This window comes from Rana temporaria, chromosome 5, assembly GCF_905171775.1.
Source record: "Rana temporaria chromosome 5, aRanTem1.1, whole genome shotgun sequence".
Classification (NCBI taxonomy): domain Eukaryota; kingdom Metazoa; phylum Chordata; class Amphibia; order Anura; family Ranidae; genus Rana; species Rana temporaria.
In genome coordinates, this window is record NC_053493.1 from 44455947 (window position 1) to 44475260 (window position 19314).

Sequence of the window (19314 nt, forward strand, 5' to 3'; positions counted from 1 at the left end):
CAGGCGCCCAGCGCCCGAAAAGTGTCCGGGTGGCTGAATTGGGGGTGGCAGCGGCGGCCATGGATAGATTCATGCTATGCGTAAATCCATCTATTGGTGATAGAGGGGGTGGCTGGAGAACGGGGAAGAGTCGGCCTAGCGACGTCAACGTATCCCGCACCGGAACCGACAGGGATACAGGTGAGTGGGCTGAATATATACATCAGACTCCTCCCATAAATTCAGACCTTCAGGCCACCATACTGGCCTTCTTCCACACACATTATATATATATAAGGGGAACTCCCATTGGACAGTTGTCACTGGAGCAAGTGTTCCCTTTGTTTGTCTCTATTCTTGTTTTAGAGCTAACTCAACATTTTGAATCATACCCACTGCAGACATAGACAACAATAAAAACCTGACACAGATTCCTGTCCTTCCCAACCATTGCCAAAACTGAGAAAAATGTGATTTGACTGATACTTTTAAACAGCAATTGTGCCTTTATAGCACCATCAATGAACACTGGACGAATGACCTCCTAATATTTTCTCTTTACGATGTGAAATTAAAAGGATAAAATATATGATGATTTATAAATGAAAAGGAAAGCGTCTGCTCTCTATTTATTATGATTCTATGCCTTGTCATTATCTTGATTAGTTCTCTTCACTAAATTTCAACATCAGAACAAAGTCTTAAAAAGGTAATTCATTACAGGGAATATCTGCTGAATCATTAACTTGTCTTGATAATCGGCAAGTCATTTACTTTATAGATAAATGGAATTGTTTGAAATATTTGTCATCAGCCCTAATTATGCTACAAAAAGGAATTCTGCCTGATTCTATTAAACGTTAAAGAAATATTGATTATTATTGCATCATCTGTAATCTCTTTCAAATGAAAATACATTTTCTTAAAGTAGTAATAAAAGCCAAAGCAAAAATTTCATATTTTGCCGCTTATCAATCATTAGTTGTGGTGCGCTGCATTTATTTTCTTTTTTTCGTTTTTTTTTCTGCTGTTTTCACCTGATGATTTGGACAGTGACACACCTCCTGTATTAGAGAGCCCCACTCTTTGACAGCCGCATTGTCAGTCTGGGGGAAGGGAAGTGTTAGATGCACTAGCAGATTTAAATACACTAACAGCTCACATGTTACAGCAGTTACAGCACACAGTTTTCTTCCTTTTGGGATAAAGGTTTTATATAAGTAAAGAAAAAGTTGACCATTGTAAGTATCCCTGTCAGTGTTAAATTATTTCTCTCAATACTTTCTAAGGCTCCTTTCATACGTGCTTTCCGATCAGGTCCACCTGTCAGTTTTTCAGGTGGACCTGATCCTATGGAGCGACATGTCCGCTAACACCCGCTGCAATCCAATCCTGTCCGCCAAATCTAGACGGACGGTGGCCCTATTTTCAATCTGGCGGATCGGATGGTATCGGATGGTATCGGATGAAAACAGACAGGCAGTCTATTTTTGTCCAATCTCTCCATAGAGAAGAGAGGTCCGTCTCAGCACAGTGAGCAGAGACGGACCTGTCATCCGCCTGCTCAGTGGGAATCAAGAGAGCGCTGAGCAAAGCATAGTCCAACAAGCGGACCGCCCGTGTGAAAGGACACTAAGTGCATATTTTTTAGCAGAATACACATTGGCCTAAACTGATGAAGACATGCGATTTGTGTGTGTTTTATAGCAGAAAGTAAATATTTTTTTTTAATTGTCAGAGGTGATCAAATATCACCAAAAGAAGGCTCTATTTGTGGGGAAAAAAGAAAAATTATTTGGGTACAGAATCGTACGACGGATGGACTGCGGCCAGTGGGAGTAGAAAATGTCCCAGCAGTAGTGGGGATAGACTATGGCCTCGTACACACTACCGAGAAACTCGTCGGGCGAGACACATCGTTTTCCTCGACGAGTTCCTTGTAAAGCCTCGTACACACGACCGAGTTTCTCGGCAAAAACCAGCAAGAAACTTGCTGGTTTTTTTTTTTGCCGAGGAAACCGGTCGTGTGTACACTTTTCGACGAGGAAACTGTCGAGGATCTCGTCGAGCCAAAAAGAGAGCATGTCTTCTTTTTCCTCGACGGCAATGGAGAAATTTGGCTCGCCGAGATCCTCGACAGCCTAACAAGGAACTCGACGAGCAAAACGATGTGTTTCACCCGTCGAGTTCCTTGGTCATGTGTACGAGGCCTTAGGCTTGTAGAGGAACTCGACAAGCTTTCTTTGCGCACACACTGTCAAGACAAAAAAATCTCCTCGTTCTCAAACGCGGTGACGTACAACACATACAATGGCAGGGGAAGTTCGATTCCACTGGCACAACCCTTGGGGCTGCTTTTGCTAATCTCATGTTACTGCGTGTTAAGTAAAAGTTTGGTGAGAGACGATTTGCACTTTACAGTCTGTTACAGCGTGACAAATGTGCTATCTCCATTACAAATGCTACTTTTACTCCCGTCTCATACTTTATGCTGAGCAAGCGCGGGTTTCTTAGCATACACACGCTGGAGTTTCTCGTCGGAAACCAGCCCGACCAGGAACTCAACGAGCCAATTTGACTCCGGTCGAGGAAAAAGAGAACTTGCTCTCTTTTTGGCTCGACGAGTTCCTCGACAGTTTCCTCGATGAAAAATGTACACTCGACCAGTTTCCTCTGCAAAAAAAACTCTCCCACCAAGTTTCTTGATGGATTCTGCAGAGAAAACCGGTCGTGTGTACGAGGCCTTTGTCTCAGGTTGCTTGGTGGTCACTGGGATTAAAAATGACAAAATACCTGTGAAACAGTAGGCAGAGAAATAGTTCCCCATCATTGGTGACACTGGGAGGAATAATGCCTCATCATTGATATCAGTAGGAGGAATAGTGCCCCATCATTGCTATCACTGGGAGGAATAATGCCCAATTATTTATGTTAGTAGGAAGAATAAAGTCCCATCACTAGTGTCAATGGGAGGAGTAGTCCAATAGTTTTTATCAGTGGGAAGAATAGTGCCCTATTGCGTCAGTGGGAGGAAGTGACCCATCATTGGTGTCAGTAGGAGGAATAGTGCCCCATCATTGATGTCAGTGGGAGGAAGTGACCCATCATTGGTGTCAGTAGGAGGAATAGTGCTCCATCATTGGTAGTATGAAAACAGAAAGAATACCCCCAGAGTGGGACTTTCAAGGCCAGACTCCGGATTTAGATGAAAAAAAAATGTATTTAGAGGATCAAACAAAATTGGATTGACACTTGTTTACAGAATGATCCTTGAATATCAAGGTATTATATTCTGGAGCAGGTACAATTATTAAACAAACGTACAGCAAGGTAACACCAGGGACGACAGTGTGTCCTGTGTAAAAGAAAAAAGAAAAAATTAGAACAAAAATACCCAGTGTAAAACAACAAAAAGAATAAAAACACTCTTCAGGGGGCGGTAAGAATTGCCCGACGCGTTTCTGGTCTAATGAGCAAACAAAAGACCTTCATCAGGGGCCACAGGAGTGTATGATTGTAGATTCTCGATCGTTTGCAAAAAACAAGTAGAGTAATCCCTTGGTGTTGTGGATCTTCCCCTTCCCTTGGGTTCAAAATAAGATCATTTCAATTTCGGTGTGTGTAGCTATGGGTGTCCAAAACACAGGATGTTCCGATACGGGATGGTTTTTTGATAAAAAACCAACAGTGGCTCCAAACAATCCAATATGGACAGTCCTAGTGTCAATGCTCGGGGAATCCCGGGCTATTACACAGTGGGGGGTTTGGTTTATGATGCACCGTTGCTGTGTGTATCTGGAGGCCCAGTGGCGTTAGTCCCTGTGTATGAAGGGTGCATCATTGGTATTAGTGGGAGGAATAGTGGCTCCTCATTGGTGTCAGTGGGAGGAATAGTGCCCTACTGTTTGTATAAGTAGAAGGAGAAGTGCTCCATCATTGGTTTCGAGATCACTGCTGTACAGTAATGAATACACAATATCTGCCCCAGAACAAATGGCTTCAGTACATTTCTCGATCACTGACTTGGAACTACTGTCTGTTTGAAAAAAATCAATACAATTTATATATATGTTTTGTTCTTTCAACAGCTCACTTCCTGGCGCTCTCCGTAGACAATGCACCTGGCACCCTGGCGGTTCTAAGAAGTGTAACTTTCTTCCCAGTTGCTCCGGGAGCAGTCTGTCTGGTAAGCATTTATTTAAAGGGACTGTCTAGTCTAAAGCAAGATCATAATATGTAGCATGTTTTCTAATCATGTGATTGTGAAATAATCTGAAGTGGAAAGTCAGCAGTTTTTTGGTCGGGTGTTCAGATCTCCGACTCTGAGCTGCAAGTTGCATGAAGTTGGGAGCTCACTAGCTGTGATGTCATCACCTCTTGCTGAATCCACCTATCTATAGAATAAAGCGTGTGGTTGGTAGGACAGACCCCAGAATGGGTCTGGGAAATTTTTAACCACTTCAATACAGGGCATTTTCACCCCCTTCCTGCTCAGGCCAATTTTTAGTTTTTCACTTTGAAACACCGTACCCAAACAAATAAATATTTTTTTGCGCTATAAACAAAAGAAGAGTGACAAGTTTGAATAAAACACTTTGGGTCGGATTCAGGTAGGAGATACGACGGCGTATCTCCAGATACGCCGTCGTATTTCTGAGTTGCGGCGTCGTATCTATGCGCCTGATTCATAGAATCAGTTATGCATAGATTTCCCTAAGATCCGACAGGTGTAAGTGTCTTAGGCTGCATATTTACGCTCGCCGCTAGGTGGCGCTTCCGTCGATTTCCGCAAGGAATATGCTAATTTGGTAGATACGCCGATTCACAAACGTACGTACGCCTGGCGCTATTTTGTTATGTCGTTTACGTTAGGCTTTTTCGGCATAATGAGGCGTACTCAATGTTAAGTATGGACGTCGTTCCCACGTTGAATTTTGAAATTTTTACGTCGTTTGCATAAGTCATTCGCGAATAGGGCTGTACGTAAGTTACGTTCATGTCTAAAGCATTGACGATTTGCGGCGGAATTTTGAGCATGCGCACTGGGATTCTTTTACGAACGGCGTCAAATACGTGGGGTCACACTAAATTTCAATAAAACACGCCCACATCATCCAAATTTGAACTAGGCGGGCTTACGCCGGAGCACATACGTTACGCCGCCGTAACTTAGGGCGCAAGTTCTTTTTGAATACGGAACTTGCACCCTAATTTACGGTGGCGCAACGTATCGGAGATACGTTAGGCCCACACAATATTACGATATACGAAATATTTTTTACTTTTTGCTATAATAAATATCCCAATTTAAAAAAAAAATATAATAATAATTTTTCCTCAGTTTAGGCAATTAGGTATAACATGTTTGGTATTTAAAAAAAATAGGGCTGTGGGAATTAACTATTAATTCCTTGATTAATCATTAATTTTTTTGATCGATCCAAAAAATTAACGATTAATCAAAGAATTAATAGTTCATTTCCACAGCCCGCCGGCTTCCGGGTCTTCAGGGAGTTCCGTCGGAGATCCAGTAACGTCACGGACACCGGCGGGGCTTGCCGTGTCCATCTGAAGGGCTCCTTTGCTGTGCCTTCATATCTGCATGGCGGCGGGACCTCACTATCTGCCACACGCAAGGGCTGTTACACTTCCCTCTATCACTTCCCTCTATCAACCTGGGATTCTACAGCCATCCACTGGGAGTTGTGATAGTGCCCTTCACGGGACATCTACATGCTGACAGACTGATGTTAACCTCTCCTCATCTGGATTCAGCAGTGGTATCGTTGTACACATTTTTATACCATTATCATACTTAGCTACATGTTTTTATGACTGCTTTTGCTACCATTACTCACACCATTTTTTCAGTTTATGTATCTACATCGATTTTATCTCCAGTGCAATATTTATTTTGTTACCTACTTGAAGACTATAAAAGTTTTAATGCTATTCCCATCGAGCGCTGCCTTTGTGTGTTTTTTTTATCCTGCTATGTATTTTCCAGTGGTTGGTAGCTGCACTGGGAATCAGCCTGCAAGGAGATCAGCTAAACGTAGTTGGATCTGTATGTGCGTTATAATTAATCGAAATTAGTCGATTAATCGATTAAAAAAAAATTGATTAATCGAACACGAAAATTTTAATCAGTAACAGCCCTAAAAAAAGGGTTTGCAATCACATTAAAGTGGAGGTTCACCCGGAAATATGAATTTTTAACATTAGATTGAGGCTCATTTTGTCTAGGGGAATCGGCTAGTTTTTTTTAAATCGAAGCAGTACTTACCGTTTTAGAGAGCGATCTTCTCCGCCGCTTCCGGGTATGGGCTGCGGGACTGGGCGTTCCTATTTTGATTGACAGGCTTCCGACGGTCGCATCCATCGCGTCACGATTTTCCGAAAGTAGCCGAACGTCGGTGCGCAGGCGCCGTATAGAGCTGCACCGACGTTCTTCTTCTTTCGGCTACTCGTGACGCGATGGATGCGACCGTCGGAAGCCTGTCGGAAGCCTGTCAATCAAAATAGGAACGCCCAGTCCCGAAGACCATACCCGGAAGCTGTGGAGAAGATCGCTCTCTAAAACGGTAAGTACAGCTTCGATTTTAAATAAACTAGCCGATTCCCCTAGACAAAATGAGCCTCAATCTAAGGTTACATTTTTTTTTAGGGTGAACTCCCGCTTTAAAGCGGTAGTAAAGCCTGGTATTTTTACCTACAAGTAAGCCTATAATAAGGCTTACTTGTAGGTAAAATGACTATCTCCTAAATGTGCACCGTTTAAGAGATATTCACCCTGCATGCAACCGCTGACGTCACCGACGCATGCGCTCTGAAGGCCCAGCATACCGCGCCGGACCTTCGGAACTTGTTGCCGGAACCGAGTGACGTCATTGTGGCTCCGGCCACTCACAGCGCCAGAGTCCGCAAACCCAGAAAGAAGGCGGGGGAAGATGTCAGCCCTTTCAGCAGTGATTAGGCACCGCTGGAAGTGCTTTGTTGTAAGGTAAGTATTTCATAATGTGCTAGTATGCGTTGCATACTAGCACATTATGGCATTGTCTTACAGGTTTTATTTTTTATTTTTTTTATTCTGCAGTGGTTTACTACCGCTTTAAGGTAAATTTGCTGGTCATTGTGCTGGGACTGCATTGCATTGGTACAAGATTGCATATGTGACATGGCTCCACCTGAGACAAGATTCTCACTATAAAACATTACTGAATCTGCCCTGGGATTGTCCTTTCATTTTTCAGAACGTGCATGGAAATTCCCAAGGCACTTAGACTTTCAATAACAGACTCTTTTTAATTTGATATCGGTTTGATAGTCTTTCAGAGCCTTTTTTTTTAAAACCCATTTCCATCTTTTTTCTCTTAGCTGAGATTTTATTACTATTTTCCTGAAATAAGTGGAAGGCTCACAGTGGGACTGGAAATGCAGACTGAAGATAATGACATATGGATAACAGAATCAAGCTATAAAGATGAGTGGAGGAGAGTTTTTATTCCCATCTTCAGCTCTCACCCATTTAAGGTGAGTTTTGTGTCATTTCAGATTTCTTAGTATTGGCCGTCAGGCTCCGGTCTCCATTCACTGAAGTGGAGGGTTATTGCCCCAGTTTTATGTAAAAATCATTGCCTGGTATTGAGATTTTTTTTTATTCACACAGTTGCTGACACGTTTAGTTTACATGTCTGGACCAAGCCTTTCGCTGCCGGAGGCATTTTTTAACCGCTTAGCCCTGGAAGTATTAGCTGCCCAATGACCAGGCCATTTTTATTTATTTTTTGCAATCCGGCACTTCCTCGTTTTAACTGACAATTGCGCGGTCGTACGATGATGTACCCAAACAAAATTGACATTGTTTTTTCCCCACAAATAGAGCTTTCCTTTGGTGGTATTTGATCACCACCGACAATTTTGAAAAACACACAATATTATGTACTTTTTTATTGGGACTGCGACATTACGGCGGACACATCAGACACTTTTGACACATTTTCGGGACCATTGGCATTTATACAGCGATCAGTGCTATAAAAATGCACTAATTACTGTAAAAATATCACTGGCAGGGAAGGGGTTCACATCAAGGAGATAATTGTGTTCCCTAATGTGTGTTCTAACTGTAGGGGGGTGGGACTGACCTAGAGGAAATTAGAGATCATGATTCCGAGCTATTAGGAACTCACCATCTGCTCATCCTCAGCGCACAAAACAGGGATGTGTGTGTTTACATACACGTCTCTGTTCTGCCTCTCGTGCCTGTCACGAGCATCGGCACCCCCCGATGCAGCGGGCACGCGTGCCTGTGTAAAAGCGACCAGCGTACAGCTACGACGGTTCGCGCAGTGGAGCCAACCTGCCGCAGTATAACTGTGAGGCTGGTCCGTAACCGGTTAAAACTTTTTTTGCATAAATGCACATTTTAGGTCTAATGCCGCGTACACACGATCGTTTTTCGGCATAAAAAAACATTGTTTTTCAGCATGTCCAAAAAACAACGTTTTTCCAACTTCATCATTAAAAACGATGTTACCCACACACCATTTTGAAAAATGATGAACAAAGCGCGGTGACGTACAACACGTACGACGGCACTCTGAAGGGGAAGTTCTATTCGCCTTTGGGCTGCTTTAGCTGATTCCGTGTTAGGAAAAGACGATTTGCACTTTTTTGTCTGTTACAGCGTGATGAATGTGCTTACTCCATTATGAACAGTAGTTTTACCAGAACGAGCGCTCCCGTCTCATAACTTGCTTCTGGGCATGCGCGGGTTTAAAACGTTGTTTTTGCCCACACACGATCATATAACCTCTATGATATCCTGGGTCATTGGGGAAACAATGCAATTGGATGCTGCTTCACAGCCGGTTTCCAGGTGCGAGCCGCGCTGCACTTTGTGAATGGTCCTGCAGTCTTCTAGGACCAATGATGTGTCCCAGAAGGCTGTGGGGGGAAGGAGGGGAGCCGAACTTCCGCACAGATTGCCGCAGTGATCTGACCAGAAGTGGGAGTGAGTACCTGTCAAAACCAGCTACCCGCTCCCCCCCTAAAAAGTTCCACTTTAGGAGAAAATGCAGAGGGTTTATTACAGTGGTGGTGTGTCCATAAATGGTGCATGGGTGCCGCTCCCTCTCTCCTGCCACCTGTCTATCACCATAGATAGATTCATGCATTGCAATTGATGGGCACAATGGCAGCAATTAATGGGCACAGTAGTGGCAATTGATGGGCACAGTGTCAGTAATTGATGGGCACAGTGTCAGCAATTGATGGGCACACTGGCAGGGATTAATGGGCACAGTAGCGGCAATTGATGAGCAAACTGGCAGCAATTTATGGGTACAGTGGCTGTGTTTGATGGGCACAGTGGCTGCATTTGATGGCACAGTGGCTGCGTTTGATGGGCACAGTGGCTGTGTTTGATGGGACAGTAGCTGCATTTGATGGGCACACTGGCTGTGTTTGATGGGCACAGTGGCTGCATTTGATGGGCACAGTGGCTGCATTTGATGGGCACAGTGGCTGCATTTGATGGGCACAGTGGCGGCAATTCATGGGAACAGTGGTTGCAATTCATGGGTTTTCTGTTTGTTTGCGCCCCCCCCCCCCCCCCACACACACACAAATTTTGAGCACCAGCCACCACTGGTTTATTACTACTTTAACCGTAGCAGACAAAATTCAGATCTATTGTCCTGCCAGACAGGACTGTGTGATGTAACAGAGCTGCAGGGATGGACTGGCCATCGGGACTACCGGGAGATTCCCGGTGGGCCGATGGCTCAGTGGACCAGTCGTAGGTCCGCGGCGATCTACCCGTCAATCGTCGACAGCTGGCGCTTAACAGGTAGATCGAGATTTAGCCACTTAGCCAGCGAGACATATGATGAGACACTGTGCCCTGATGTACTATGTCCCCTGATATGCCCTGTGCCCCGTGTCCTGATTTCCCCTGTGCCCTGATGTGCCCCGTGTCCTGATGTACTATGTCCCCTGATATGCCCTGTGCCCCGTGTCCTGATGTGCCCTGTGCCCTCATGTGCCCCGTGTCCTGATGTGCCCTGATGTGCCCTAATGTGCTATGTGCCCCGTGCCCTGATGTGCTATGTGCCCTGATGTGCTATGTGCCCCTTGTCCTGATGTGCTTTGTGCCTCGTGCCCTGATGTGCTATGTGCCCTAATGTGCCATGTGACCCGTGCCCTAATGTGCTATGTACCCCATGCCCTGATGTGCTATGTGCCCCGTGCCCTGATGTGCTATGTGCCCTGATGTGCTATGTGCCCCGTGCCCTGATGTGCTATGTGCCCTGTGGTGCTATGTTCCCTGATGTGCTATGTGCCCTGTGGTGCTATGTTCCCTGATGTCCTATGTTCCCTGATGTGCTATGTGCCCCGTGCCCTGATGTGCTATGTGCCCTGTGGTGATATGTTCCCTGATGTGCTATGTGCCCTGATGTGCCCCTTGCCCTGATGTGCTATGTGCCCTGTGGTGCTATGTTTCCTGATGTGCTATGTGCCCCCTGTCCTGATGTGCTATGTGCCCAGTGCCCTGATGTGCTATGTGCCCACTGTGCCCTGATGTGCCCCATCCCCCAATGTGCTGTGCCTCAATGTGGTGTTATGTGCTGTGCCCTGTTGTGCTGTGCCCTGTACCCTGATGTGATGTGCCCGGTACCCTGATGTGATGTGCCCTGTACGTGTTGTGCCCTGATGTGCTATGTTCCCTGATGTGCTATGTGCCCCCTGTACTGATGTGCTATGTGCCCAGTGCCCTGATGTGCTATGTGCCCTGATGTGCCCCGTGCCCTGATGTGCCCCGTCCCCCGATGTGCTGTGCCTCAATGTGGTGTGCTGTGCTGTGCCCTGTTGTGCTGTGCCCTGTACCCTGATGTGATGTGCCCTGTACCCTGATGTCATGTGCCCTGTACGTGTTGTGGCCTTATGTGCCCTGTACGTGTTGTGCCCTGATGTGCTGTGCCCTGTACCCTGATGTGCTGTGCCCTGATGTGCTGAGCTCTGTCTGGATGAAGTCCAGGGCCACATTTTTGTTCCAGTCCAGCCCTGCAGAGCTGTGTAAATCTCAGGACTGGATAAACAGAAATACAAATCCTTTATTGGGTAAAACAGCTCCTGTATTGTGTCCTTAGCTATAAAACAAATAATAAGACCCCAAAACCACTATAGTTTTCCCTGAAAGTTAGGTTTATATTTTGATTTGTGAATATATCATAAAAAGATGGCAGATCTCTTTTGAATATTATATTGGTATTCTACAGCCTCAGTTTTCTCCGGTTAAATTATTCCTTTTTTTGGGCAATATGGGATTTCTATAAAAATTGCCAAGCAGCGGAGGATTTTATCTCCCAGTACAAAATTACTTACCAATAAATTTCTTGTCAAGGGTTACAGTCCACAATTACTAAAAAGATTCCTATCGGATGGCGTAGCTTTGAGATTGAAACGACTTGCCGCAGTTTGTCGGGTTGCCCGTGACATGAGGTCTATTAGAAAATATCAAGCTTCATTTGCGACTGCTTAGAATGTTAGTGAGATCTTCTTTTCATGAGCTGACATATATTAACTTGTGACCCAGTTGTTAAATACGTTTAAACTCCCGTACCTCTGGTCGTTTCTCAGCAGAGATGAAACAATAAAGCATTTGCTGTCAGGAGATGAATAAGAATCTTCCCAGATTTTTGGCTATTACGGATTTGAATTAAGGGGGATTGATCTAGCAAAACATTAAAGCGGAGCTCCAGTCTCTTAGGCCCTGTACACACGGGCGGATATCCGATGAAAACGGTCCGCCGGACCGTTTCCACCGGATATGTCCGCTGGCGGATTTTGATCTGATGGCTGTACACACCATCAGATCAAAATCCCCGCGGTGACGTGGCCGCGACGATGACGCGGCGACGTTCGCGACCCTGGAAGGTAAATACTTCCGCGCATGCGTCGAATCATTTAGACGCATGCGAGGGATGGGGATCGGACGGACTTATCCGGTGAATCTGTACAGACGACCGGAAAAGTCCGAAGGACAGGTTTCCAGCGGATAGATTTCTTAGCATGCTAAGAAATTTTTATCCGCTGGAAAACCGTCGGCTGGACAAATGTCCGCTTGAAAATGTCCGCTAGGCCCTACACACGACCGGATCTATCTGCTGGAACTGATCCGCGGATAAATCCCAGCGGACAGATCCGGTCGTGTGTACGGGGCCTTAGGCCTAGTACACACGAGAGGATTTATCCGCGGATACGGTTCACCGGACCGTTTCCGCGGATAAATCTTCTCGAGGACTTCCGCGGATTTGGATCCGATGGAGTGTACTCACCATAGAATTGAAATCCGCACCGAAATCCCATCGCGATGACGTGTCGCGCCGTCGCCGCGATGATGACGCGGCGACGTGCGCGACGCTGTCATATAAGGAATTCCACGCATGCGTCGAATCATTCCATGCATGCGGGGGATCCATTCGGACGGATTGATCCGGTGAGTCTGTACAGACCAGCGGATCAATCCGTTGGGATGGATTCAAGCGGATAGATTTGAAAGCATGTCTTCAAATTTTTATCCACTTGAAATCCATCCCAGGGGATAAAAATCCGCGGAAACAGATCCGCTGGATTGTACACACCAGGGGATCTATCCGCTGGAGCCGGTCCGCGGATAAATCCCAGCGGACAGATCCGGTCGTGTGTACGGGGCCTTAGAGTAGTTGTAAACTCTGTTACACCACTTTTACCTACAGGTAAGCCTATAATAAGACTCACCTGTAGGTACCTTGATTATCTCCTAAACTTAAGTTTTTAAAAGTCTTTAAAATCTAAAAACCCAGTTAATGGATAGGTTTTGGGTACTAAAAAAACAAACATACACACTCACCTTCATGCTGCAGCATGTCCGCTCTGGCTCTAAACCCGGGAACTGAGCGATCACATGACCATTGATCGCTCAGTCTTCCTGGAATAGATAGCAGTGACTGGAGAGCCTTAAAGAGGGGGCTGGCCAGCTGGCAATCAGGCATGCGCCGTTCGTGAAAAATCCCAGTGCGAATGCCCGAAATTCCGACGGAAATCGTCATTGCTTTCGACGTGAATGTAAATTACGTCTACGTCTAGCCCTATTACGCAAACGACGTAATAAATTCAAATTTCGAAGCGGGAACGACGTCCATACTTAACATTGGCTGCGCCACCTAATAGCAGGAGCAACCTTACGCCGAAAAAGCCTAACGTAAACAACGTAAATAAATTGCGCCGGCCGTACGTACGTTTGTGAATCGGCGTATCTAGGTAATTTGCATATTCAACGAAAACAACGGAAGCGCCCCTAGCGGCCAACGTAATATTGCACACAATTCTACGCCGCCGCATTCAAGTTACGTCGGCGGAGGAAGCCTATTTTTTTAGCGTATCTGCCTTTGAAAACCCACTAACGATACGCCGGCGCAGATTTGAAAAGCTTCCTGAATCTACCCCAATCCTTATTCCTGAATATTTTCTCAATATTGGCCTAACCTTTCTACATTTATATCTTGTGTAGGGTATTCAATACTTTTTATTTGTACTTCATCATTTGAAATATTTGGCATTTAGCAGGTAATTACAGGAAGCAAAATAAACCTCAGCAAAAAAAAGCTGTGCTAAGGCATTTATTTGTTTTCTAACAATAGCTCCCCGACTGCCAAACAATTCTTTGCACTTGGAAATATCTGAAGAGCATTTTGGGAATCATTTGCATTAGCAAAAAGCCAGGTGCTGGTATGCAGCTGAGTTCATGTACAATAAAGCCTCCTTCGGGGACTTCGTTTATAAAACTTGACACTCACATGAGAATGCATGTGGCCATCTAACTTTTCTGTTTTGTCAGAACTACCAAACTGAATAGAAGAAAAAAGGTTTCATAGGCGGATTAATTGCATATTTTTTGACGCATGCAGCAGTGTTTGAATAATCATATTCTTCATGTTTTATAAAGAACTTAGGAGGTTTTTGTGTTTTTTGTTTTGGAAAATGTTACTCATGCTTTTGTATCATTTAAACATTTTATGGTCTGTATGTGCCAGCTACAGTACGAGAAATTCCTTTCAAGAAAGCCAACAAAATTCTAAATAATTTCACCAGATGGCCAAAAAATCACATTGAAGAGGTTTTAGAGTTTAAAGTGTATGTAAAACCAAAACTTTGTTGGGCTTTGGATTCAGGACTAGTACCTTGTCAATATTTTATTGCTGTCTGTGCCCTCATTAGTCAGATTACCCATCTCTATTGGTTCTAAAACAGAAATTAATGGGAAAGTCAACATATGTTGAGTTGTCAATGTAGCACTCTCCTAGTTCAGAGTAGGCTGCTAGGTAAATTTAGTTTAGCTCCTTGTAAACAGTGGAGCAGGGGTTGATTGCTTAGGGCTGTTCAGTGTTTCACAGGCTGCTATTCTGCTACTCCCCTGTCTCCTAGAGACTTCTAGAAGTATAGTGGGAGGAGCAGGACATGCAGACTGAATATATATGGAACTCCAACCAATTCCTGGGGAGGTGTGCCCAGAAGGTGGAGGGGGAGCCCATAAGTAGTCTGAGGGCTGGCTAGCAGAGTTCCTGGATTCATTCCTGCAGAAGGAAATCCCTGCTCAGGGTCTCTGCCCCAGGGCAGAGAAAACTAGAGGGACCAGAGCGAAGATATTGACGTGTCAGCTAGGTTTAGCTTGGGGGCCTACTGAAGAACCTTGTTCATCATCAAAACAAAAGGTGGGGGGAAACGTTTCAATGGGCATACTTTTTAATGGGCATACCTGTTCTGGCAACAACTGTTCTAATAATGTTTTAGGGATTTAATTTCACTTACTGTTGTGTCTCTGGGACAATATATAAATATCCTACTGCCACCAATGTGTGGCATATGTTGGTGGCATCAGGAGGTTTTGCACACATTCCAAGTGCGTATATATCTCACAAGTGGACTGCGGCTTTCATGTGAAAATGATCAGGTGGCTCTACAGCCACCTGATCTTTTTCACAGACCCCTAGAAGTGTGCCTCTAGTGCACACTCCTGAACCCTGCATTCTGAGTGCAATGCACACCTGATCCCTGTGTTCTGAGCCTAACTCACTCTTGATCCCTACGTTCTGAGCCACACTCACTCCTTATCCCTGCATTCTGAGCACAACGCACTCCTGAACCCTGCATTCTGAGAACAACACACTCCTGATCCCTGCATTCTGAGCATAACACACTCCTGAACCCTGCATTCTGAGCACAGTGCACTCCTGATCCCTGCATTCTGAGTACAACGAGCTCCTGCATTCTGAGCACAATGCACTCCTAAACCCTGATTTCTGAGAGTAAAGCACTCCTGATCCCTGCATTCTGAGTACAAGGCACTCCTGAACCCTGCATTCTGAGCGCAATGCACTCCTGATCCCTGCATTTTGAGCGCAACGCATGCCTTAACCCAGCATTCTGAGTGCAACACGCACCTGAACCCTGCAGTCTGAGTACAACGCACTCCTGAACCCTGCATTCTGAGTGCATTGCACTGCTGAACCCTGCATTCTGCATAATAAGAAATGTGCAGTGTGCATAGGAGTTTGTTCATATTTTTTTAAAACTATGTCTGGCCCCCAGTCTGAGGGGCAGTGAACGGGCCCCCTGTTTAAAAAGTTTGAGGACCCCTGCCCTAGCTAGTAAGATCCCATAAGCGTCTTGTACAATGTCACTTCTAGCCAACTTGCCATCCCTTGTTCTGGCTGCTATGGCCAGGGAAGAAGCTATTAACATATCACTGTTCATGTCAGAGTGAGAGCAATAATTCCAGGCCCATTATTCAGGGGTTACCTCTAAACTGATGGCCTGTAGGTGCTGCTAAAGAATTACCTATGGAAAATGTATGGTTTCACAGGCGTACAACATTTTAAGGCTTGATATGTTGGGTATCTAATTACTCAGTGCAACTTTATCTTTTATATTTTCCCAAACAGCAAGTATTGCATTTGTGTGCCCTAAAATTAAGTTTAGTGTATTTTTTTAATTAAAATTTGTGCTTCATATACCACTGCGTTAGTAATATAAAATAAATAGTACAATAATCTGTCAGGGGTTTTGAACACTTGCCTACTATATCCAAAAATATAAACCGTTGACTGTATATACACACAGAATTCCACGAATGTTTACCAACTTATGCTGTGTTGTACAAAACATAGAAAGATAGCAGTTATCATATTGCAATATCTATGCTTAGAATGCTGAATTGGTGAAGCTGTTTATTTTCTTGCAGTTCTATTTAGACATTATTTTTATTTTTGCATACCTCTGCCGCACAGTGCGTCCAGGAGTGTGACTTTACAATTTTCTGTTACAGAGAAGCAACACAGTCTGGTCATGTCCCCAACCCAAGCCGGCTGATTGGATAACAAGTCTTTCCTGTGCTCTCCTTATGTAGAGCTGTATTTGCTCTCTGTATATACAGTATTTGCTGTTCTCCAGCGATGCAAGATCTGCCCTCCCTGTTGTTGCTGCCATGTTCTCCAATCCATCCTCTGGTCTGGTGTCTTCTTTCTTTGGTCATTGCATTGCCACTGATGAGATAACTCTGGTGCATGCGTGCCAAAGTAACACCATGCCCTCGTTCAGCTAAACTATTGGCATCTTACATATCGTATACCAGTTTAGACAATTGTAAGCAGACTTATAAAGAAGTTCCCTACATTTATACATACAAAGTATCTTCTGCCAAATAACTGTATCTGCTACCAATTTGTTTTTGGGGACTTCAGTTCCACTTGAAAGAAATGTATGTTGTATTTTCAGTGGGGGCACATTTAAAATATTTTTTTTTTCACTGCTTAACTTTTTTTATTTTAGATGACTTATTAACCACTTGACAACTGGGCACTTAAACACCCTTAATAACCAGACCAATTTTCAGCTTTCGGTGCTCTCACATTTTGAATGACAATAACTCAGTCATACAACACTGTAACCAAATGAAATTTTTGTCCTTTTTTTCCCACAAATAGAGCTTTCTTTTGGTGGTATTTGATCACCTCTGCGGTTTTTATTTTTTTCGCTATAAATGAAAAAAGAACGAAAATTTTGTAAAAAAATGAATTTTTCTTCATTTCTATTATAAGATTTTGCAAAAAATGAATTTTTCTTCATAAATTTGGCCTAAAATGTATACTGCTACATATCTTTGGTAAAAAAAAAAAAAAAATTTGGATATTATTTAGTCTGGGTGAAAGTTATAGGGTCTACAAGCTATGGTACCAATTACTGAAAATTGATCAATTTGATCACATCTGAAGTACTGACGGCCTCTCTCATTTCTTGAGACCCTAACATGCCAGAAAAGTACAAATACCCCCTAAATGACCCCTTTTTGGAAAGAAGACATTCCAAGGTATTTAGAAAGAGGCATGGTGAGTTTTTTGAAGTTGTCATTTTTTCCCACAATTCTTTGCAAAATCAAGGTTTTTTTTTTTTTGTTTTTTTTTCCACAAAAGTTTCATATTAGCAGGTTATTTCTCACACACAGCATATGCATACCACAAATTACACCCCAAAACACATTCTGCTATTCCTCCCGAGTATGGCGATACCACATGTGTGAGACTTTTACACAGCGTGGCCACATACAGAGGCCCAACATGCAGGGAGCACCATCAGGCGTTCTGGAACACCCAGACCAATTCTGACATTCCTCTCCTACATGTAAAAATCATCATTTATTTGCTAGAAAATTACATAGAACCCCAAAACATTATATATGCTTTTTTAGCAAAGACCCTAGAGAATACAATGGCTGTCGTTGCAACTTTTTATCGCGCATGGTATTTGCACAGCAATTTTTCGAACGCATTTTTTTGGGAAATAAAACAGTTTTGTGCTTTTTAAAAAAAAAAACAGTAAAGTTAGCCCAATGTTTTTGCATAATATGAAAGACGAAGTTACGCCGAGTAAATAGATACCCAACATGTCACCCTTCAATATTGCACACGCTTGTGGAATGGCGCCAAACTTCGCTACTTAAAAATCCCCATAGGTGACGTTTTAAATGTTTTTACTGGTTACATGTTTTTAGTTACAGAGGAGGTCTGGGGCCAAAATGATTGCTCTCGCTCTAACGTTCGCAGCGATACCTCACATGTGTGGTTTGAACTCAGTTTTCATATGTGGGCGGGACTTACGTACACATTCGCTTCTGTATACGAGCACGCGGGAACAGGGGCGCTTTAAATATTTATTTTTTATTTTTATTGTTCATTTTACTTAATTTATTTTAGTTTGACACGTTTTTCCCCAAAAATAAATGTTTTGATCACTTTTATTCCAATTACAAGGAATGTAAACATCCCTTGTAATAGGAATATAGCATGACAGGTCCTCTTTACAGTGAGATATGGGGTCAATAAGACCCCACATCTCACCTCTAGGCTGGGAAGCTTGGAAAAAAACAAGAAAAAAAACAAGAAAAAAAACGATCCTGGCTTCGATCGCAGCGGTGAGTCAGAAGAAGCACCGGAGGGCGAAGGGAGTGGGGACGTCCCTTTTTGCCTCCCGTAAGAACGATCAAGAGGCGGAACAGCCGCCATGATCGTTCTTATGGTGTAGAGAATCGCCGGCTGAAAAAAATGATATCTGAATGATGCCTGTAGCTGCAGGCATCATTTAGATATCCCTGCACAAAGTCAAGGACCTCATATGACGTGGGCGAGAAGTGGTTAAAACACATTTTTTTTCCCCAGAGTATTTTCTGGGTATTGCAAAGTATTGGCCAGGGTATTGCAAAGTATTGGTGTGGGGGTATTGCAGAGTATGGTGCGGGGGTATTGCAGAGTATGGTGCGGGGGTATTGCAGAGTATTGGTGCGGGGGTATTGCAGAGTATTGGTGCGGGGGTATTGCAGAGTATTGTGTGGGGGGTATTGCAGAGTATGGTGCGGGGGTATTGCAGAGTATTGGTGCGGGGGTATTGCAGAGTATTGGTGCAGGGGTATTGCAGAGTATTGGTGCGGGGGTATTGCAGAGTATTGTGCGTGGGGTATTGCAGAGTATTGTGCGTGGGGTATTGCAGAGTATTGTGCGTGGGGTATTGCAGAGTATTGTGCGTGGGGTATTGCAGAGTATTGTGCGTGGGGTATTGCAGAGTATTGTGCGTGGGGTATTGCAGAGTATTGTGCGTGGGGTATTGCAGAGTATTGTGCGTGGGGTATTGCAGAGTATTGTGCGTGGGGTATTGCAGAGTATTGTGCGTGGGGTATTGCAGAGTATTGTGCGTGGGGTATTGCAGAGTATTGCGAGTGGGGTATTGCAGAGTATTGCGCGG

General features: G+C 44.1%; 1 protein-coding gene across 1 annotated transcript in view; it reads left to right on the forward strand.

Moving 5' to 3' along the window:
* Nucleotides 1-19314, forward strand: part of MALRD1 (MAM and LDL receptor class A domain containing 1) — a 529217-nt gene that overhangs the window by 15327 nt on the left and 494576 nt on the right. The window contains exons 3-4 of the mRNA XM_040352491.1: nt 4068-4165; nt 7357-7512. Of these exons, the coding sequence (XP_040208425.1) occupies nt 4068-4165; nt 7357-7512 (254 nt within the window). The remainder of the gene's footprint in view (nt 1-4067; nt 4166-7356; nt 7513-19314) is intronic.